Here is a 22976-nt window from a genome sequence, read left to right as displayed (position 1 = left end):
GGTTAAGAACTTAATTCGTTCTGGAGGTCCGTTCTTAACCTGAAACTGTTCTTAACCTGAGGTACCACTTTAGCTAATGGGGGCCTCCTGCTGCAGCCGCGCTGCCAGTGTGCGATTTTGGTTCTCATCCTGAGGTAAAGTTCTTAACCCAAGGTACTATTTCTGGGTTAGCAGAGTCTGTAACCTGAAGTGTCTGTAACCTGAGGTACCACTGTAGAAGCCTGCGGTTGGCCGACTTTGTGCTATTTCAAGATTTTTCTCACCAATGTGCCTTCATTGGCTTGGGTCCAAGTGACAGGTTTGGAAGGAGAAAAGAACAGGAATAGCAAGAGTGCATTTGGCTGGCAATGCCCAGTGGGCTTGTGGAGCATTACTGACCTGCTCTCAGGAAGTCTCATAGCTTTGTCTTCAAAGTCTGTGGGAGATCCAGGAGAGGATAGTAATGATATTTACTTAAGTATTCATATAGTGCCCTTCATAACTTTTTTGTTTAATTAGCAAAAAATATTTTTTTGTTGATTTATGGCATGCATCGGAGCAGAGAGCACTTCTTTGTCCAAGACCCTCCTCTCGTATTTAACTCTCCTGCTACACACCTTTATTGGCCCTCCCTCCTCCTTCTCCTATTAAGCACTGGTGGAGAAGCCTGCAAGCTACCTCCACCTCAGGGCCTCCTTTCCCCACTTTTAAAAAAGTGTAACGTGGAGCCAAATGAAATAATGAGAGAAGCTCATTTTAATGCCACAGAGGGAATTGTTTTATTACTAAAGCAGCAAATAGAACTAATTGAATCCGCAGTTTAAGAAGAAGAGGAAGAAGAGAGAAGAGGGTGGGGGTGGGGGTGAGGAATGAGGATGGCACATATATGGAGGGGGCAGCAGTGCCGGGGGAGGGGGGGCAAAGTGGGTCCTGAATATTCATCGGCCGAGAAGCTGCAAATCTCGGGATGCAAAACATCTTCATAAATGGGAATGTTGCCAGAGGCGAACCATGCCGAATCCGCAGAGGAAGCAAGTCTGTCACAACTAAGGCACTGTTAAGAGGAATGTGCAATGGTGGGGGGAGCCCTTTCTCACCGGCACAGCGATGCCAAGCTGCAGGGAGTTCATGCCCTTGACTCGGAGATGTGGAAAGGCCATAGATCAGTGGCAGAATATCAGTGTTGCATACAGAAGGTCCCAAGTTCAATCCCTGATAGCATCTCCAGTTCAGGCTGAAAGACACTTCTGCCTGAGACCCTAGCTCAGTATTGTCTACACTGACTGGCAGCAATGGCACTCAAGGGTTTCAGACACTAGGATCTCTCCCAATCCTGCCTGGAGGTGCCATTGGGGTTTGAACCTCAATGCATGTGAAGTGGAAGCTATACCCACTGAGCTACGGTGACCCTCCTTGTGCCCACAGAATGCCTAGGTCTTAGGCTCTCTTTGAAAGGTGAGGTGAGCAGCAGCAGGTGAGAGACCGGCACAGCTGGGCTGGCACAAGGCATTTTGGCACCTGAGGCAAACCACAAAATGGTGCCCACTCGCCATCAGGGAAGAAAAAATATATCTACTTCAGGATCTGCTGTCCCTGTGAATCTTGCTGCCTGAGGCAGTCACTTCACCCTGCCTCATGGGTGGGCTGGCACTGCTGCACAGGGGGCGCCAGCATGAGGCCAGGATTCACCCACTCAAATGGGACAATTCGGAAGTGCCACAAGGGAGCCACAAGAACATGGATCCCAAGAGCAGAGCCACACTGCCCAACTTCCTTTGGCCAAGCCACCACAACTCACCATGGAGAAGAGGAAGGAACAACCACAACTTCCTGCGACATGCCACGGATTTTGCCACAAAATGTTTTAGCTGTCCACAAGAGCGTGGGCATTTTGTGGCAGTCTGATAGAAAAGAAGAGCTGCCTCTGAAACCCCCGAAGCTGTGCTCAAATGAAGGGGAAAGACCACCTGCACTGTGCCTTGCCTGCATATTTTCAGAGGTGCCTGACTGGTGGTGACTCTTGGAAACAGAACCTGGACTGGGTCACAGCTGAGCCACAAAGAGGAAAGCAGCTCTACAGAAGAGTCAGTGGCATGGCTTGCCAGGGGCTGGACAAGGCTCCAGTGGGCAGAGGCACTGCAGGCAGGCAGCAACAACAGCTTAAGAGAGTCCTTAGAAGTGAATTCTTACCTCAACAGCATCACAAAATTGTAGAGTTGGAAGGGACCAAGATGGTCATCTTGTCTAACCTCCTGCAATGCAGGAATCTTTTGCCCGAGGTAGGGTTTGAACCCACAACCCTGAGATTAAGAATGTCATGCTCTACCAACTGAGCTGTTTACATACAGGCTTGGAGAGTGACTGCTTTTGCAGCCTGGACATTTCTCTTCATCCAAATGGATCCTAACTCTCTTTTCTTTCTTTTTTTAGCCTCTCCAACTCTTGCAGCTAATGTTAGTGCTTATATGTCAATCCATAAGGTAAGGTAAGGTAAAGGACCCCAGGATGGTTAAGTCCAGTCAAACGTGACTATGAGGTGCAGCACTCTTCTCGTTTTTCAGGCTGAGGAAGTCAGTGACAGCTTTTGGGGTCATGTGGCCAGCATAACTAAACAGCTACTGGCTCATGGACGACTGTGACAAAATGCACAGAAATGCTATTTACCTTCCCGCTGCAGTGGTACCTATTTATCTAGTTGCACTGGTATGCTTTTGAACTGCTAGGTTGGCAGAAGCTGGGACAGAGCAACGGGAACTCACCCCATCGCACAAACTGCCAACCTTTCGATCAGCAAGCCCAAGAGGCTCATAGGTTTAGACCACAGCGCTGACTGCATCCCTGCAAGTCAGTCCACAGATCGTTCCCAAACCCATCAAGGTTGCCTGGCAAGGATTCTTACTTACTGTAAGTGACCAAGACAGGGGTTATATTATACACAGATTGGTATTGACAGACCTACTCAGGTCCTTAAAGAAATTGCCTAGCAAATCCATGTCTGCCCTAGAGCAAAAGTGACGAACCCAGGGGCTGAATGCAACCTTCCAGACCTCTTTGCCTGGCCCTTGGAACTCTCCCCGGGCCCCACCCTTCATTGGCCCTGTTTTGCACCCTGCTTGAGTGTTTTTGCCTGGCTGGAGTGCTGCCCATGAATTTCAGTGAAGCTTCTTGCTTCCCTGGATAGAGGCTAGAAATTGGTGTGTGTGTGTGTGTGTGTGTGTGTGTGTGTGTGTAAACTAGGGTTGCCATACGTCCAGAAATTCCCAGACATAGCCGGGATTTGGTTATTGAAAACAGTGTCTTGGAGCTGAATTGCCTGGGGAAATCCGGACGTACGGCAACCCATGTCGGAAATGTAGAATATGGCAAATTTCATTAAGAATAGCTCTAAAACTCCACCCACTTTTTTATCTGGCACTGCCCACCACTGGAAAGTGGCCCTTGGAAGCTTGGCCAGAAGGAAATGTGCCCCTTGGGTTGGGAAGGTTTTCCCAACCCTGCCCCAGAGGGAGCACTGAGCCTCTGCTTTTGGCCTTTTGTGACCAAACTCCCCTCTTCATTTGCTGGTGGGCAGGGAAATAAAAAGGGGCCTGTCCCTGGGTGCTCTAGGACTTCACACCTGGGGTTTAGAGACCACCAAGATTTTAGCACCCGGCAAAATTACTTCCTGCCACCTCCACCTGAGGCTGACCTGGTGGGTGGAGGAATCCAGCCGACCCCATCATTCTGCAGCTGAGCGTTTAATGGCTCCATCCTTTCAGCGCTGCACGCAATTCAATTAAACTTGCCCTGGCTCTTCCCTGACTCACCACCATTTCCAATGGCAACACAAATATTAATTACAACACAAAAACCTGCATTAATGTAACACCGAGGTTATTCATTAAACGCCGAAGAGTCAAGCAATAAACACGCACGGGGGCTCACACATGTTAACAAAGAAGAATTGGTGCTCCAGGAGGTCGGAGTGGCAGAAGAGCGTCGCCTGCATTGAGGAATCTTTGAATGCAAGGAGGGATCAGGAGCCTTGCAGGAACACTGTGAGTACCGGTACCTAGGAGCGCGAGGGGCAGCCAGGCCAGCACAGCCATTATGGCACACAAGGGGCCAGTGGTACTCAGTCCAGCCCCCCTCCTCATTTCTTTGCCTTCCAGCATCCAGGCAAAAGGCTTCCTAATAGCACACCATGACTGGGCTCACAGAACCATAGAACTAAGAGGCTGAAGGAACCCCAGGGATCATCTAGGCCAACCCTCTGCAGCACAGGTATTAGACATCCCATCTATCAAACCCTCCACATGTTTTAGGCAAGGGGAACCACTCCAGTGCAGGAAAGAACAGATCCTCTCCCTCCTCCCTTTAAAAAGTATTGTGTCACACTTCTGAACTTGCTGTGTTTGCAAGTGCATCTTGTAACCAATGCTACACACCCATTCTCCATCCCAGAGTCTTCACAGCTCCTGCCTTCAGAGGCTCGTATTACCGTATTTTTCACACCATAGGACGCACCGGACAATAGGACGCACTTTGTTTTAGAGGGGGGAGAACAAGAAAAAAAAAACTCCCCCTCTCTGCCCAGCACCCCTTCAGCGAAGCAGCAGGAGGCGCTGCGCAGAGAGGGGGAGAACGTTCCCCCTCTTGTTTTCCCGCTCTAAAACAAGGTGCCGTTTAAGGTGCGTTCAGGCGGCTACCTTGGAAGCCTGGAGAGCGAGAGGGGTCGGTGTGCACTGACCCCTCTCGCTCTCCAGGCTTCAGGTTCCTTTCGACCTGCTCTTTGGGGCTGGCGGGGGGAAGCCCACCACCAGCCCCAAAGAGCAGGTCAGGGAGCAGCGGAAAGGCGCAGCGGAGAGGCTCCTGCCATAGCCGCGCGTTACCTCTCCATCTGGGAGAGGGTCGCGGGGTGCTTCTTTAGCCCCGCGCGCTCTCTCCCGGCTGGAGAGGTGACGCGCGGCTATAGAGGCTCCTGCCATAGCTGCGCGTCACCTCTCTAGCCGGGAGAGGGTCGCGGGGGGCTGCTTTAGCCCCGCGCGTGCTCTCCCAGCTGGAGAGGTGACGCGCGGCTGTAGAGGCTCCTGCCATGGCCGCGCGTCACCTCTCCAGCCGGGAGAGGGTCGCGGGGCTATGGCGTCTTCGCTCCATAGGACGCACACACATTTCCCCTTCATTTTTGAAGGGGAAAAAGTGCGTCCTATAGAGCGAAAAATGCGGTACTCTATTTTACTGATTGGAAAGCATCTCTGTTCTACTGCTCCATGCTGGGACATGAGAAAACAAAACAAAACAGCAACTTATTGCCAACGTAGCAACATAAATAAATACAGATCAGAAAATATATGAAGCAGAACAGCAGGCGGTAATGAACAAATGCCAGGGTAAAGAAATACGTTTTTACATTGGCAGCGGAACATAAGATTGTAAGACAAACCTGCTGGATCAGGCCAATGGCTCATCTAGTCCAACATCCTGTTCTCACAGTGGCCAAACAGATGCCCCAATGGGAAACCTGCAAGCAGGATTCAAGCACCAGATCCCTCTCCCCTCCTGTGATTTCCAGCAACTTGCCTCCAACTGCGAAGCAGAGCACAACCACCAGGGCTAATAGCTCACCAGGGCTGATGCCGACAAGAAAAGATGCCATGCTATAACTGGGGTGCCTGGCCAGTGATGGGAGATGTGACGCCCCTCGGTCTGTGTCACCATTAAGAAAAAGAGGTCAGAATAGGCCAGTATATATGTGGACTGTCCCTGGATGAAGTGACTTTTCTTCTTTCAGTTCTCAAAGTTCTTAACTTAGCTCAAGTGTCATCTGAACTAGCCAGATGTTTAACTGATAATCAAATACCATCAGCCCATCATCTAAGAAACAAGAATTTAGAGCCGTCTTGCCCCAAAATGACAACTAGACATTCCGTTTTGGCTACTGTAACCTTGGTTTACGGAGCCATTTGGTGCCTAGCTTATATCTCTGAGTTTCTAACACTGCCTGGGGGCCAGATAGGAAGGCTTAGAGGGCCAACGTTGGCATCCAGGCGCAGGGCTCCCCACTCCTCATCCAGACATTATATCACTGCTTTTTAAAAGTGATGCCTCAGCTCTGGAATTGCTGCCGAGACCCCAGGGACAGTTCAGTTCACGTCACCCAGCAATGATGTGAGACCTACTTCTGTGGACCAAAAAGAGTGCAAAGCAGCCCTTGGTATGAAACTTTAACAAACCTTAATGGAGAGCCTAACAACATTTGCTCTAACATCATCTGTACAATTTAGGAGCAATAAAGCATCAGGCCCAAGTCTGCACAAATAAGCTTTCAGCTCAGGTTGCAAAGTTCAGCCCATTAAACAAGGCCAGCCATCACCTCCCTGCAATGAGTAATGATGCCGAATAGCATTTAGAGAGATAAAAACCCTTTTTGCATAGGAATGAGCTGCGTGACTCGCTGGATCTTCCAGCTCTGTGGCCGGAGGTGCTGCTTTGCCAACGAAGTCGTGGCTCCAGGCACTCCTCTCTGGCGCTTTGATTTGTTCTGACTTCCAGAGGATTTTGAGCTGAGTAAGGAACCTTGGCTCCTCTTCATCTAGGTGTGCGCAGAGGGTGGCCATAGCATCAGACATGCCCCTTTTCATCCGCAAAGGGGCTGGCTGATGAAGTTCAGGCACTGCACAGCTCCACAGACCCCCGTCTCTCCCCGCTTCCATCCAAAGGCAACTGCTGGGAATTATCATGACTGTGTGTTCATGCATGCACACACAAACCAGCATACATTTTCCCACTGTACATCTGACAAAGAAAGAGAAGACTGCTACAAAAGCTTCCTTTGACAACCAAGCAAACTGACACTGTGACAAGTTTTCAGAAATGCCAAATTTTCAGAGCAAGGCAGCAATGCATTAGTAATGGCACTGGGCTGAAATTGCTGAGAATGTTCTCAAAATACAGTCATGTAAACAGAAATAATAACAGTCCTTCTCTTCCAGCCATTTACCTTCAGTGGCAGTGAGAATGCCTGCCTCTTCACTTATGCTCCTCTTTCAGTGAAGTCATAATGTAGCATAAAGCTGATTGGCTACATACCCTCATGACATCGGCCCTTTCATGGTGTGATCCCCAATTGGCTGGGATCAGCCAAGTGACTATTCCTGGGAACATGAAAGCAACACCAGCAGCAAAAAGCATCAATGAAGGTTTGATTATCCAAATTCAAGGCCTTTTCAGGAAAACTTCTTCCCCCTACACTGCACTATTTCCAGTCAAACACAAGAGAATATTTGGTGCAGTCCTAGTAATTAACACATCAGTCTCCAAGATAATAGTGACAAGACAAATTGGATCCTGTGATCTTATGCAAATAGGAAAACAAATCGTTAACCACTTTAGGACAGAGTGCTCTGGGCCCTTTGTTTGTTTATAGAGATTTGCTTGATCTTATTGTTTTAAAAGTTGTATTAGGTCATATTTCCTCAGCCTAGCGCCTTCCGGATATTTTGGACTACAATTCCCATCAGTCCCAGCTAGCCTGGCCATAAAATGGTCTGGTGGTTGGGAACATGCCCATGGTGGCTGGGGGCTGATGGGAGTTGTAGTTCAAAACATATAGAGGACAGCAGGTTGGAGAAGGCTGTATTAGGCAAAGACACAGCTTTGGAAATGGAACCCAATGCAGACGACCCTAGACTTCAACCTTGGACCGGCCCCCATACGTGCCAAAGCCTTCTGGGTTTCTTGACTCCACTTCCAAACTGCTCCAGCAAAGTGGATTTCACAAGCTGACAACCCTGTTTCTTCTGTAAGGGCCACTTCTTGTGTGACATCATCATACCTATGCACGGAGCAGCAGGACAGACAGAGAGCCCCAATTTTAGCAAAAGCCAATTTCATTTTACTTTTAAAAAATGGTGGGGGTGCATGACTCTCTAATAGCACAGACATAAGAGGAGGAAGTGGTGGCAACTCCATCGCTACCTTCCTCTAGTCTTCTCACATACCCAGAAATGGACCAGCAGCCAGCAAGGACAGGAGCATTCAAGGCAGATGATGATATCACCAAAAACACCTACAGATCCAGTCACTCTTATGTATGAGAGAGAGCCAGCATGGTGCTCATTGGGGGATCGTGGGCCAGTCACAGCCTCTCAACCTAACCTACTTCACAGGGTTGTTGTGAAGATAAACTAGAGGGGAGATAAGTATGTACACCACTTTGTTGGAGGAAAGCTGGGATGTAAATGTAGTAGTAGTAACAGTAATTCTAGAAGAACCAGGTGGTTCCTGGAAGACCAAGCAGGAATCTGTTCAATTCAATGGGCTTGGATTGAGTGCAGTGTGATTTTTCTCACTCTGCATGGGAAAGACACCCTCTTGAAATAGCAAACATCAAATCAAAGGAATGCTCCATAAGAAAGGAATAGGAAGGAGAAAGTGTTGGCAAACACACCAAGACATCCAACGGAGTAGCAGAGGCTTCCCTAGACTAAGGATGGATAGGGACAGAGATTTCCTTGTAGCATTTCTGACTCACTCACCTAAAACTATTGAGCCTGGAAGTAGGGTGCAATTCAGGCAGGGCTCTTCCCTTGTGGGTGGCAGCAAGGATCTGCACAGCAGTTACGGCAACTGTTCTCTGGGTCAGTGCCGGAATGGGGCTTGCCTGGGATTGTGAGATGAAGACACTCTCAGCCCAAGTGAGCCTCCCACATCCACACTGTGGGCTGAAGCCTTTAGCCTGATATCGATCCTTTCTCAAAATGGATGGGGACGCCATGGCCCTGTTTGGTGACCCAGTCCTACACCTTGTCTCCTTCTTCCCCAGTCTGGGTCCTTTCCTGTAGGCCTCTTCAGCCAACAGCACACCCTAAGGCACCCGGTAAAACACCTAATGAAAATAAGTGGCTGAGGCGTGTTAAACGTACGTGCTGAGAGGTCCTGAATGAGGCTGGGATTCATTTAGTTCAAATAAATAGTCGGGAAATTAGCCAAAAGGGGAGAGAGCTGACTTTGCATGCAAAATAGGGCAGGATCGATGCCTGGCTGTATCCTCTGAGGGAACAGCCCATCGTCAATCAGAGACCTCCTCCAGGAGAGCCAGAGAACCATCTGGAAGCTACCAGCCATTTGGGGTGGGAGAGAGCTTACACAACTTAAATGGAGCTGGAGGGACACACCAAACTCTTCCATGGAAGGACTGGTGGACTCCCCAGGGAGGAGGTTGCACCAGGCAGACAGGTGGAACTGGGGGGCCTCTTTAGGAAGCTGGGATTGAGGCAGGGACTATTTTATTCCTGGAAGGGGCCTCCCTGATCTCAGCAAACAGATCTCTCTCCTCTGTTCTATGACTTTGCATGCCAGGGGCATGATGAAGGGTCAACACTGTGCCTAGGTGCTGGAGACCACCAGCCCTAACCCATTAGCAGATTCACTGCTTACTTAAATGGACCAGCTGTTAGCTCTTCCATCCTCATCACAAAACACACCCTGCACACCACTTCCATATGACCACACACCCTTCAGTCAGCTCTTCCCCTGAAGAATGCACACAAAAACACACATGAGCCCACACTTTTTGTTGGCGGCGGAGGTAGAACTCCAGACATGGAAGAGGGTTGTATATTACCCAAGCATGTAGACTTTATGCTATCTTACTCAGTTGAGTATCTTGACCAACAGAGAAGATGATGCCATTTATATCCCTTTCTGCACATGGCACCCTCCATATATTTAGGACTACAACTCCCATCAGACCCAGCCAGCATAGACTAGTTGGGGAAGGATGGTCAGGTGCAGAGGTGGGAGCCTCAGGCCTGAGGGCCAAATGTTGGCCTCTATCTGGTCCTTGGGACTCTGCCAAGACCACCACCCCTCTCCTAGCCACCCCCTCTTTTGCCAGGCCACACCCCTCACTGCCCTTGCTTCACATCCCCCTTGAGTGTATTGCCAGGCTGAAATGTGCCAAATTGGACTCTGACCTTGCCTCTTGCTTGCCTGTATGAAGGACAGAGAGGGTATGTGTGAAGAAACTAGCCTCCTGTACAAAGGTAAAATTTATCTCTGTTGCTTCACCCACTTTTGCCTTGGGCCCCACCCATCACTGGCATGTGGCCCTCAGAATGTTGCTCAGAAGAGAATGTGGCCCTTGGGCTGAAAAGGGTTTCCCACCCCTTATCTAGTGGGATTCCAACTCTCTTTGTCTGGCTTGACTTTGTGGGTGCCTTTGCTGCTCCCCTCTCAGCCCCCTCCCGGCCCACCCTCAAAACTGCACATGCACCACAGCCTTGAAGGCACACATGGCTTTAACGCCTACAATGAATTTTAGGTACACTCTTCTCCTGTTTATGTAGCAAAATAAATTCTTCAGAGAAGCTGGCACACTTCATGGGAGAGCTTGTGGAGGTAAATACCTTCATTTGCATAAAATGTGCCTGGCGATTGTAATGCTGAAGTCATAAAGAGCTGAGGGGTTTATGATCCATACTTTGATGCTTGCAGGATGTAAAATCTGACATGACGGAGGGAGGAGAGAGAGACAACATTTACCAAACTGGTTCTAAGGAAAGGGGAAAATGGAAGATTTACAGAAATAGCCAATTCTTTTTATATAACTACAAATTCTGTCTCCATCTTTCAAAAGAGTTTTCCTTTTTTTAAAAAAGGAAGGGGGTTCTTTCTACCACTTTTGAGATAAATTACATTGAAAGGAAACAGCAGCATTAAGCACGGAACAAGATTGAAATGAAGAGTTCCCAGGATGGAGACTGTGGGAAGGAGAAGGGTCTGCAATGGGCAGGTTTGTCCCCAGGAGCTCAGATTCCTCTGAAGGTGCAGAAGGTTTTGCAAAGCCTGCTGCAGCATGACAGCCTTCTGGTGCCTGACAGAAGCCAAGAGGAAAGGTGTGCAGGAGGATCCCAGCAACATCACAGAATCATAGAACTGTATGATTCTATGGAAGAGTTGGAAGAGACCCCAAGAGTCATCTTGTTCGATCCCCAGCAATGCAGGAATCACAGCTAAACTATATCTGACTGATGGCCACCCAACCTCTCTTGACAAACCTCCAAGGAAGGAGAGTCCACACCTTCCAAGGGAGTCCACTCCACTGGTGAACAGCTCCTACCACCAGAAAGTTCTTTCTAAGGTTTAGTCAGAATGACCTATCTTGCCATTAATTTGGTTCCTACCAGCAGAAAACAAGCTTGCCCCATCTTCCATGTGAATGCCCTTCAGATATTTGAAGATGGGCATCATATTGCCTTTTAATCCTCTCTTCTCCAGGCTAAACATTCCCAACTCCCTCAGCTGTTCCTCATATGTTCAGCATTCTGTCCTTACAGTGGTCAACCAGATGTCTCTTCTAGGAATCCCACAAGCGGAATCCAAGCACTCTCCCCATTTGCAATTCCCAGCAATGGGTATTCATAGGCATTTACTTTTTCCAGATATTTTGGGTGACAGCTCTCACTACCACACACTGGCTCACTTAGATGAAGGAAAGCAGCTTCGAGTAGGGTGACCAGAAGTGGCTAAGGGGGCAGAACCTTCTCTCCACTGATTCCCTCATTCCACAGCAGTGGTGTTAGACCTGCATGGGAAATATGCAAGATCATGCATAGCTCTAAATTATTCCCACTTTGCAGATGAGAAACAGAGGCTGGGAGAATGATAGATAGACTGATCTACCCAGGGGCAATGGCCAAGAATGGGTAGAGGGGTTCAAGTCTCCCAGATCAAAGCCTACCTCTGCATCCACCAGACCTCAGTAGCTCTCATGGGGTGTGGAGTGGGACGGAAGCAGGTATCTCAAGCCTTTATGTGGAAAGGGCTGCAGGTACCCCATTGGCACACAATGCTAAAGATTTCCAGCAGGCAAAAGGGCCAACCTGTCTCCTGCATGGCTGGAATGAGGCAGAGGCAATGGACTATGGGACCCATCAGTAGGGGAGGTCCCCAGGTGGCACCATCCTCAGGCACCTCCTTTCAGTGGGTTGGGAAATCTCTTTCAACCTGAGGGCCAAATTTCCTCATGGGCACGATCCAGGGGCCACATGCCAGTGTTGGCAGGGTAACAGGTGTGACTATACTGTAGCTGCAGTTCATCCATGCAAGGCACAGAGCTCTCTTAAGTGTACATCTCTCTACCCAGGCAAGCAGGATTGTGACAATCCAAGGACACATTCCAGCCAGGCAGGGACACTGGAAGAGCATGTGGAGCAGGACCAGGGATTGGACATGGTCTGGGAAAAGTCCACAGGGCTACAGAGAGGGCCTGGAGGGCTGCACTACGGCCACCTTGCCCACCCCTTGAAGATCTAAGGCAAGAGGCAAGTTCCCAGCTTCTTACAGCCTAATCTTTACAGCAGCAGGCGGAAAGGGCTTGGATAACAGGATGAAGGTTAAAACTTTGGATAGTGGAAATAAATTGCCAATGAAACTTTGGGGGTCATTGGGGACTCCATGCAATACATTACAAAGAGGATAGAAAAGCAGATTTCAAAGAAGATTTTAAATTACGGTGGCCCGCTGCCTATTTATGTAGTGCCAGCAAAATTATAATATCCACAGTGAATGCTCGAGGAAGTTTGATGGTGTGTGTCCCTCCGCTGGATTCGGTGCTAAAAGCTTAGCCGTTCATTCATACTCATACCCTTCTCAATTCATTGAAACCACTTCAAGCAAAAATCATTTGAAAGAAATTACCACTGCACCATGAGCAGTGAAAAATGTCCCACATGAGCCCCACCAGCCCCAAAAGCAATAAAATTTCTGCTGAAGTGCACAGTATAATAACTCAGGGAAAAAAGGGGGAAGGTCCCCATGACAACAAGAGGAAGGAAGAAAGCCACAGAGCAACGCAGGAGATTCAGTCCTCCCTCCATACAAGGTGTCACCAATTTGTGTTGCCGTGCACCACCGCCACAGCTCTCACTTGGAGCCTTCAAGGCCTTCGCCTCCAGTTCTCCTAGGAAGCAAGTCATTTGGCTGTTCCCAGGGAGCAGTGAATGCTGCTCTTTCTCCAGCAGGCATGGGGCATGGGAGGGGCCCTGCTTTTTGCATATCTATAGTCCCGTTAATTCACCTAACTGCACCCACTACTGACTTTCCTGTTGCCTAAACCAGAGAATAGTCTTTTTATTTAGTGCATGACTATTCCGCCCTTCCTCCTGTGGGAGCCTATGGATGATGGAGTAGGAGGTGCAAGGGGCATGAAAATGGGTGCCTGCTTCACACTCAAGGCCTCTCACAGTCACAAAAAAAGGGAGCAGGAAATCCAAATGGGACATGCAGCTCAGCCCACATGTGAAACTTCAGATTTCCCATTGGGTGAAGCTCCTTTTTGGCCAGTTAGGAGCTCATTGAGCTATCTCTATTGCAGTCCCAAGACCTTGGCCACTGCCCATAAGTGTCTTTGGCATGACATATGCCATAGTGGGACAACAAATAAGACCTCAGATTATCTAACTCAGAAATTAAGGCAGCCAGGGCCAGCTGGCTGGGGCTGATGAGTGTTGTAGTCAAAAACCTCTGGCTCCAGGTAGGGGGCAAGTGCAATTCTGGCCCAACTGCACTGGCTGCCAATTAGTTTCAGGGCCCAATTCAAAGTGCTGGTTTTGACCTGTAAAGTCTTAAATAGTTCAGGGCTGCGATACCTCAAGGACCACCTCTCTCCATATGAACTGACTAGGATCCTGATGAGATCATAATCTGAGGCCCTTCTTTGTGTGCCTCATCCATGAAAGGTCTGGAGGGTGGCAACACGAGAACAGGCCTTTTTTGCAGTGGCTCCCCACTTGTGGAATGCTCTTCTTTGTAAGACTCAACAGGCACCTTTGTTACATATATATAGGTGCCAGGCAAATATATTTCTCTTCTCCCAGACCCTTGGCTAATTAAACAATCTATGACCTTTTAAACTGTGTATGGGGGGGATTATTGCTTTTGTTTGCTATTATGTTATATATTTTTTGTCTTTTTATATTGCAAACTACCCCGTGGTCTTCAGATGAAAGATGGTAGAGAAAAGTGTGAGATTGGCTTCATTATTATCAGATAATGGAGGCATACAATTTGGAGAAGAAAATTGGCTTCCAGGTGGAAAAATCAAAATTAGAAACAGAACTGTTAGAACCCAAAACTAAGATTTTGTCAAAGATGTATAACTTGCTGTTGAAATGGAATACTCAGGATGAAACGGTGAAATCTGCTATGATTAAATGGGCACAAGATGTTGGACATAACATAATGATGGCTGACTGGGAACAGTTATGGACCACAGGTATGAAGTTTACGGCATGTAATGCCTTAAGAGAGAATATTATGAAAATGATATACAGGTGGTACATGACACCAGTCAAGCTTGCAAAAATCTATCACTTGCCCGATAATAAATGTTGGAAATGTAAAGAAACTGAAGGTACATTCTTTCACCTTTGGTGGACATGCCCAAGGATTAAGGCTTTCTGGGAGAGGATCTATAATGAAATGAAAAAGGTATCTAAATATACCTTCTTGAAGAAACCAGAGGCCTTTCTCCTGGGCATGGTCGGCCAATTGGTGTCAAAGAAGGACAGAACTTTCTTTATGTATGCTACAACAGCAGCAAGAATACTTATTGCAAAGTATTGGAAGACACAAGATTTACCCACTCTGGAAGAATGGCAGATGAAGGTGATGGACTATATGGAACTGGCGGAAATGACTGGCAGAATCCGAGACCAGGGAGAAGGGTCGGTGGAAGAAGATTGGAAGAAATTTAAAGACTATTTACAGAAATACTGCAAAATTAATGAATGTTAGAATGATGTCAGAATGAAGTTAAGTGGTTTTAGCAGCAATGTTATAAAGGTGTATGTAAAAATGGATTGTTAACAGGTGAGAATCCAAAGTTATAATATATTAAGTTAAAGGATTAAGACAAAAACAAAGAGGGAAAGGAATTGCTGAATTAACTAATAGAACTGGAATACAAAAAAGGGAGGTGTGAGAGACACAAGAACTTCCCACGCTGGAGGAATGGCAGATGAAACTTATGGACTATATGGAACTGGCGGAAATGACTGGTAGAATCCGTGACCAGGGAGAAGAGTCGGTGGAGGAAGACTGGAAGAAATTCAAAGACTATCTTCAGAAACATTTCAAAATTAAAGAATGTTAGAGTGATGTTGGACTGAAAATAAGCGGTTTCCAGCTGTACAGGTTAAGATTAATGACAGATTAAGACTAAAGATTAGGATTAAAGATGTTTAATGAAATGGAAATTTGACAATTAAGAGGTAAAATTTTAATGTTACATTACATTAAGACTAAAGATTAGGTTTAAAGAAGTTGAAGTTATATATGTTAATATTATATTAAATTAAAGATTGGGATTAAAAAAGTGGAAAAGAAATTGCTGGACAAACAATTTGGATTGGAATACAAAAGAGGGAGGTATGAGGAAGTCCAGAAAATAAGTAAATTTAAAAACGGAAATGGAAAAGAGATATTGTTTTTAATTGCTATGTTCTTTTTTTATTGTTGATTTTTGTCTTTTGTGTCTTTTTTATTTTCTCTTTGAGATTTGTATGGTGTATTTGTGTATTCTTTTTTGATTTTTTCTTTCTTTCTTTGTTGTTTAATTTCTGATTGAAACTTTAATAAAAATTATTTTTAAAAAAGGGAGGTGTGAGGAGGTCAGGGAAGCAAGGAAATGAAATGTAAGGTATGGAAAGATTGATGTGTTTTTTAAGTGTTTTCTATCTTTTTTCTGTATTTTGTAGTTTTTCTTTTTTCTTTTTTTCTCTTTTTCTTTTCTTTTTATCTATGTAATTTTTTCTTTGAAACTTTAATAAATATCTTTTTTTAAAAAAAAAAGAGAGAGAAACTTTAAACATCATCATCTGTTGGCATTGTGTCTGGTTGCCCATTCATAAGCGAGGCACAAGGGGAACAACCTTCCCCTGCAGCTGGTGTTCTTCAAAGCATGGGCCCTGGCAAGGTCATGGCCAATAGGTTGGAAGTTTGGTTGCAACTCAGCTTGCAGAAGAGGACATGGCATGGGATTAAGACAGATAAAGCGAGGGACCTCCACATTCCCAGAATATCCTTGTACCTTTAACCTGTCACCTGTCTCTACAGACTTGCTGTTTAGACTGATACAGTATATCTTAAATTGCATCATGCTTACAACCTCCTCCTCCTGCTTCTCTCTTGGACCCAAAGATGAGTTGGTCCTTAGATGAGGAGACCTCACTGAAAGGAGCCCCACCCTAGCATCACCTTGAAGAAAAAAGGTGGGATCAAAAGGTAATAAGAAAGAGCAGGGATGCACATGTGTTTCCATGGATCTTTGGGGCAGTTTGTTTTCCTCCACAGCCCAAGACATCCTCAGCGCAACGGATCCACAATGCACCTGAAACGCCCCCCCCCCCAGCAATACAGAACAGCACTCAGCAGGAGCCAAGAAAATCAATAGCCCTTCCCAAAGATATAAGAAGCGAGCAGATATAGAACACACCTTCCCCCTCCAGACACACAAGAAGCATCCGCCAAAACGCAGGAACTGCCAAGGGGTTGGAATGGTTTATATCACCAGGCAGGAAGAAAAACACACTGCCCCAGTCCAGATGCTTTCAAAATCTCTCCAATGTTAACAGGAAGGAGCAGGCGTTGCGGATGCCAGCTCTCCTGGCTGCTGAGAGCCCAAAGGCTTCCAAGTCTGTCCTGCAGCCCAACCCATCAAAGGGGGCTTGCAGAAAATGGACTCCATTTCGCAACCGCACCCACTGCATTTCTATGTTTATGACTATATTCAAAGTAAATTATCCAGTCAATGAATGAGAGAGTCATTCAGTGAGCCAAGCACACAGAGTCTGCGAAACACTAAGGACTGGTTGAAGCAAGCTTTCAGATCACACAGGGTTATTCTTTAAGACTGAAGGCTTGGAGGAAAGAGATGTCCTTGTGCCAGGCAGGGGTGGCACTTGCCCAGTTTTGTGTGATGAACTTCTGTAGTTGTTGCTGATATAGCAAACAGAAAGGATAAAAGGTGTGGTTTTTTTAAGCCGGCTTACATTAACAAGAACTTCCCATCTGTTCTAATTTAAACAAATAGATTAATATAAGAAGTCCATATGTCCAAATAGGCATCTCAGTGAGAGTGATGATTATAAGCTGTAGAAGGGGCAGTGAGATTTTCTGACCCCTGAGTAGGAGATGGTGAAGAGTGTGTCTTTCTGGCCTCACAGCCAGTTTCTCGATCACCATAAAGGCAAGCAAAATATATTTTTATTTTTGTTGTTCTCATACCACAAGGATGTAATTTAAGTGCAGGTGAACACCCCCAAATACTAAGGATTTCTGCAAAACAAATCATTAATTCCTTAACAGAAAGAAGAAGATGCCACAGGACATGCCCACATCGGAGAGCATTATGTCACCAGTGTCTATCAGAAGTAGCCAATTCCTTCCTGTAGAGACAGTGTGGAGCCCAACATACCCAAAGTATCAGGATGGACTCTGCTGCCTCGTGTGCAGAGCTTTCATTCACGAAGCTGCTCTGCTCTACTGGGTGGTATCAACCAGGAGGCAAAAGGAACCATCACACAGCACAACCTTCTGTGCAGATAATTCAGGACTGTCATCAGTCAGCAAGCATTTGGGCCTCCAAAACAGAGAGTTGTGTAGGCAGCTGAACTGATTGTCTTTTATTCTGCTCTTGAGTCATTCCCCCTCTGCCTATTGCAACCTTCCTCTCCTAATTCACGTTCTCCACCTGGAAGCAACCTCAAGTGACTCCTACCATGCACACTTTCCCCTCATCACCAAAATCTGAGCTGTGGGTAAAACAAATGCATGAAAACAGGCCACTGGAACAGACACCAAAACTGAATGTCGCAGCCAACCTCACAATTCTTGGGGTGCTCAATATGCAAGCTGGTAGCACACAAACACCTTGAGATGATTTTGAGTAACAAAACACTCTACACGGGAAGCGTTGCAGCCAAATAAGTCCTACTCAGAGTAGACCCATTGAAATGTGTCTGTCTCAGCTTAGCTGTGAGTCAGTGGTGTAGCCCACCCACCTGCATGTAAGGTTGATCCATTGCTCACATGTCCTTAGACTGACATAAACTGACAGGTAACTTTAGGATTAGTAATTAAAAAAACTGAAAAAGCAGTAGCTTGAAAGGAATCTGTTGCAAGTTTGCATCAGAAGAACAGGCCTTACACATTTAACTAGCTTTGAATTAAAAGGTTGTGCATCTTGAAAAGCTGTTTTGTGATATTATAGGCTGCGCAAATGTGAAAGAAAGAGCTAACATTTACCTCCTTTTTCAAATAAACCAGGTAAATGTATCTGTGCCATCATTTGGATGGTGTCTGCCAGTGGGTGCCTTTGCCTGTCCTTTCATTGGGGTGAAATGGGGTGGGGTGAGGGGCCCTATGGGGCAGCACTTTCTTGCAACAACCTTACGCAGTGTAACAACCTTCTAAGCAGGTTCTCTGGTGACAAGGAGGGTGGCGGGTGGCGAGGAGAGAACTACTGGAGGATACAGCCAGTTCTCCTTTATCACATACACTAAGAAGCAGCCTGTTAATATGCATGGGTGGCACCCCAGCTTAAATCCCTGGCCCAGGCATGACACTTTGGCACAGCAAGCCCAAGGCTCCCACAACCCTTGGAAAAGCATTGCCTGCTGAGAAAGGGACTCCATTGATTTCTCTGCAACGTGCAAGCAAAGCCATACAGACACAATCAGATATCTTAGACTCGGAGACACCCAATTATAATTGGCTCTGAACTGAACCGGATTAGCCACACACAGAGCAAATGACAGAGAATGTGGGATCAACAGCCTGGAGGAAGCTTGGTGTTCTCGTTGCCCAGGCGGGGATGGGGGAGGGGAGGAGGAGCAGGAGGGGCCGGCTGCAGAGCCCATCAGGCAGCTTGTGGCTCCTCCATCCACTCCGTTGCGCAAGGAGAGCAAAGGGTCCTTGTGTGCAGCAGATCGGTGGAAGGGGTCTGGGGGCCGGAGTTGCAAACTACCATTCCGAAGAGATTCGCGCACGAACGACAGAAAGACACGAGCCTCCCCTTTACAGTACATCTAAGGCGATGTGCCGGGAGAAAACCCTCCTGGAAACACCAACGGGAGCATCGTGTCACTGTAAGGCTTCTTCCGGGGTATCCACCAATTGCTCCTGTTCTCAGATGCCCCAGAGGAAGACTTCAAGTTGCCCAAGAGAAGCGGGGGGTCAGGCACAGCTGCACCCGCGGTGGGTCTGGGTGCCCTGGACCCCTCTGGGGCATTCCCACGCACGCACCCCCAGCTGCTATTGCTGCTGCTGTTCTGACACCATAATCGGTCTAAAACCTTATTTCAGGAGAAGGAAGCTATCGCCGATCGAGCCCCCCCGGCGCCCCCCATTTCTGGCACTCGCAAAGCAGGAAGGCCCCAGAGCAAAGCCGCCTCTGTGGCCCCCGCCCGCAACAAACTGGCTGCCTCGCACTGGCCCTTCCAGCCCATCTATTCATTATATTTCTTAATGAACTGCATGCACTTTGCCTAAGTTTTATAGTGCCTTTTTATTTAAGCTTTCAAATATGTTGCGAGTCACATGGAGACCTTTGTGCGTAACAAGAGACTAACGAACTAAAGGTGATAATAATAATTTACATCTCAGCAAAAACACATGAGGGGGGCGCTCAGTAAAATGAAGCCTTGGCTATTTGAGGACGCCCCATCCGAGAGGGTCCCCATCCCTCCTCCTGCCCGCTCCTCTCACCTTTACAGCGCAGGCAAGTGGCTGCGGGGATCTCCTTTCCCATCAGCAACCCGGTTCTCCTCGGACTCCTTGGCACATGAACAAGGCAGGCTTAGCGCTCAGGCACAGAAACCTGAGGGGCGGCTGAAGCCTTCAAATCTCCCTCAGAAAACTTGCCTAGAGGCGTAGAGTCCCTGCTCGACAGGGAGACACCTCGCACGGAGCTCATAACTCTGCCCTCAACCCGCCTTGAGGAATTTCTGCTTTCTGCCCCAGGAAGGGATTCAGAAGAGCCCGTTTTGGACAGCGCACCTTGGACAGCATTTTACTGCAAAACCGGGGGGTGGTGGTAATACTCAGAGCGTTTCAACACAAAGTTCTTATCCCAGGGGATCAGGATTGCGTTTTCAATTGCACAGGGGCACGGGGCCGCTTTCCAACCCCAATTTCGACCACGTCTAAGACTTTGCTGTTCTTGGAACAGGGGTGAGTGGGAGGGTGGAACGCAGCATGACTTTGTTTGGGGACATTTCCGAAATATTGTGAACAGCTTTGAATAGCTGGACAATCTTCTTAAAATGAAAGGGACACGCGCAAGCGGCTCTCAGGAGGAGAGCTGAGCTGAGCTCCCCTGTGGCACTACAAGGACTCCTGACTCCCTAACTGCGTTTTGACAAGCAAGGAGCCACCTGCGGCTCATGGGCAGGGAGAGTCGCTCAGGTCTTTTGGCCCGTCACAAGCTTTGCACTCGGCCCTCGGCTCTCCCAAGCATTGCTGGTCCCTTCTCCACAACAGGGCGGCTTTCAGGACCATGGACAGCGCTGCGCAAACAAGCTCCGCGCCTCGCTAGCTTTGATACCCTTTCGCGGCGGGAGCAGCTCTCAGACCACAACACCTAGCCTCTCGGAGAGGTGGTCTTTTCCCAGCCTAGGTTCCTGGCTTGCAGGGTGACACGTCTAAGCAAGTGGGAGCCAGAGGCTGCCCTAAAGCGCCGGGAGAGAACGAACTTTCTCCCTTGGGATTCCCAAGCCAAGAGTGTAGGGCAACACGTGGCGGCAAAAGCCCCGCCACTCGCGAAGGTGAACTGCCCCAAGGAGAAATCGAACCCTCGGAGGCGACATTCCTGTCCCGGAGGGACGGAGCCCGCCACCCACCCAGGGCTAAGCTTGGTTCCGGAGGGGGCAAGCTCCAATCGCCCTGGCCCAGGGACCTTGCGGCGACATGGGCCCCGCTTTCTGGCCACCACCAGGAGGCTCAAGGCCGGCCGCCGGAAAGTCCTAGCCATTACTCCGTGCCAGAGCAGAAAGGCCCCGTTTCAATCCGCGGCAGCATCTCCGGGTCAGGCTGCAAAACGGATCCTGTCTGGATCACCGGAGAGCCGCCGCCAGCCCGTGTGGACAATACTGAGTGAGGTGGACCCCCATGTTCGCTCTTCCTCGGTGCCAGCGCAACCTCTGGGCGCCTTTACCCGGCGAGTGCCCCCTTCCTGCGCCAGCGCGCTGCTCACCTGTACCAGTCGAGGCCCTTATCGTAGTTGCGGTCGAAGAAGTGGGGTTCGGTGCCCACGGCGCGGACGTCGGGGTGCGCTCGGAGCGCCTCCAGCAGAGCGCGGGTGCCCCCCTTCTTCACGCCGATAATGAGCGCCTGCGGCAGCCGCTTCTCCCCGTAGTCCGGCGTGGCGGTGGCAGCGGCGGCGGCAGCTTCGGAGCCCGCGGCGGCAGCAACGCTGGCGCTGCTACTGCTGCTGTCGCCGCCAACACCGAGGTCCCGGTCCGGGGCGCTGCTGGGGCTGCTGGCTGAGGGTGGGTCTGTCTCGGTCCAGGCGCGGCTGGGCTCGGTGGCCTCGGAGACAGAGGGCGACGAAGGGGTACGTAGCCACGCGGGGCTCCCGTTGCGCGGCGGAGGGGTGTCGGCGGCAGAGGGGCTGAGCGGGGAGCCCTGCGGGGCGAGCGGGGACGAGGGGAGGGCGCCGGGGCCGCCCATGAGGCTGTAGCAGGCGTAGGTGAGGCAGAGCGAGAGGCTGCACATGCAGAGCAGCTTGCGGGCGGGGGGGCCCTTAGGCGGGGGGGCCATGCCGCCTGCCCGTGCCCAGCCCCGGCCGCATCCTGTCAGCCGCCCGCCGGCCGCCGCCCCCCCGGCCGCACGGCCCGCCGCCGCCGCTGCTCCTGCTGCTGCTCCTGCCGGCCCCCGGCCCCCCAGCCGCCGCCTCTGCTCGGGGGGAGCCCCGCATGGCACAGCCGCCCGGGCGGGCCCCGCGTCTGCCCAGCCGAGGCTGCTGCTGCTCCTGCTGCTCCCGCTCCTCCTGCTGCTGCTGCTTCCGAGCGAGGGAGTCCCCGGCGAAAGTTTGTGCTGGGTGCTGAGCAGGAGGCGGGGCGGCGGCGGGGCGGGGCGGGACGAGGGAGGGAGGGATGGACGGAGGATGGACGCGGCGAGGGCTGTCTGCTGGGGCGGGGACGAAGCAGCGGGCCCGGCAGCTACTAGCTCCGGCAGCCCACCCACAGAGACCCTGACCTGCTGGGAAGGGTCTACCGGAGCTTTCTCGGCTAGCCCGGTCCCAAGAGGTGCCTACGGAGATGGCGGCTCAAGGACAGCCAACCGCCTCCGCCTCCGAAGCCGGACGCAGTGAGGGGGTTCAGCGCCGTTTGCCTCTAGAATGGGGTACACCCCGTCCCAAAGCGCCCAGCTTCTGCCTTTCGATTCGCTGGTTGGCTCGGGACACATGGCTTCCTCTCTGCCCCAGTTTCCCCCTTGGGAACAGCAGTGGCCTACCTGGCCTGGGTGCTCTGTGTGTGTTTGTGTGACGAAATTAGCGATGTCACCTCCGTGTGATGCGCCTATCTGATCCTTGGGCCGGACATTCCGCGAGTAATGCTCTGGCCATGCTGCGTCGGAAGTGGCATTTGGACATGCCCCACCCCTGCTCAGCGTTCCCGCTCTTGACCGCTACTCTCCTCCGGGCCGAGGCAGGTTGCACAGCCCGTAAGTTGAGAAGGGAAGCCAGAGACCCGAGTTCACACGTCACTTGGGAAGAGGCTTCCTGCACGAAGGAAGCTTTCCTTCGGCGGGGCTTGTTAGGTCCTGCTCGCCTAGCCAGGCGGCGGTGACGGCGCTCGCGGGCTGACTCTGAGCATCTGACAGGCGCGTTGTTTGGAGAAGGGAATGGTGGCGTGTCCTGATCCGTGGCGTCCATAAACCCTTCCCAGGATTCCTGTCCGGCCTGGCTGCCCAAGAGCAGCAGCAGCGAGATTTCAGCTCGCTGCTGCTCTCCG

At 49.7% G+C, this 22976-nt stretch overlaps 1 protein-coding gene across 1 annotated transcript in view; it reads right to left on the bottom strand.

Moving 5' to 3' along the window:
- LOC308462498 (heparan sulfate glucosamine 3-O-sulfotransferase 4-like) overlaps positions 1-21840 on the bottom strand; it is a 94024-nt gene extending 72184 nt beyond the window's left edge. Inside the window, exon 1 of the mRNA XM_080980181.1 lies at positions 21215-21840. Coding sequence (XP_080836307.1) covers positions 21215-21780 — 566 coding nt within the window. The 5' untranslated portion in view covers positions 21781-21840. The remainder of the gene's footprint in view (positions 1-21214) is intronic.
- Positions 21841-22976: the final 1136 nt, after the last annotated feature.

Source organism: Podarcis pityusensis (assembly GCF_964106645.2).
Source record: "Podarcis pityusensis genome assembly, chromosome: 14".
NCBI lineage: Eukaryota > Metazoa > Chordata > Lepidosauria > Squamata > Lacertidae > Podarcis > Podarcis pityusensis.
The sequence above is the reverse complement of the archived record's forward strand: the minus strand, read 5'-3'. Positions and strand labels throughout refer to the sequence as shown.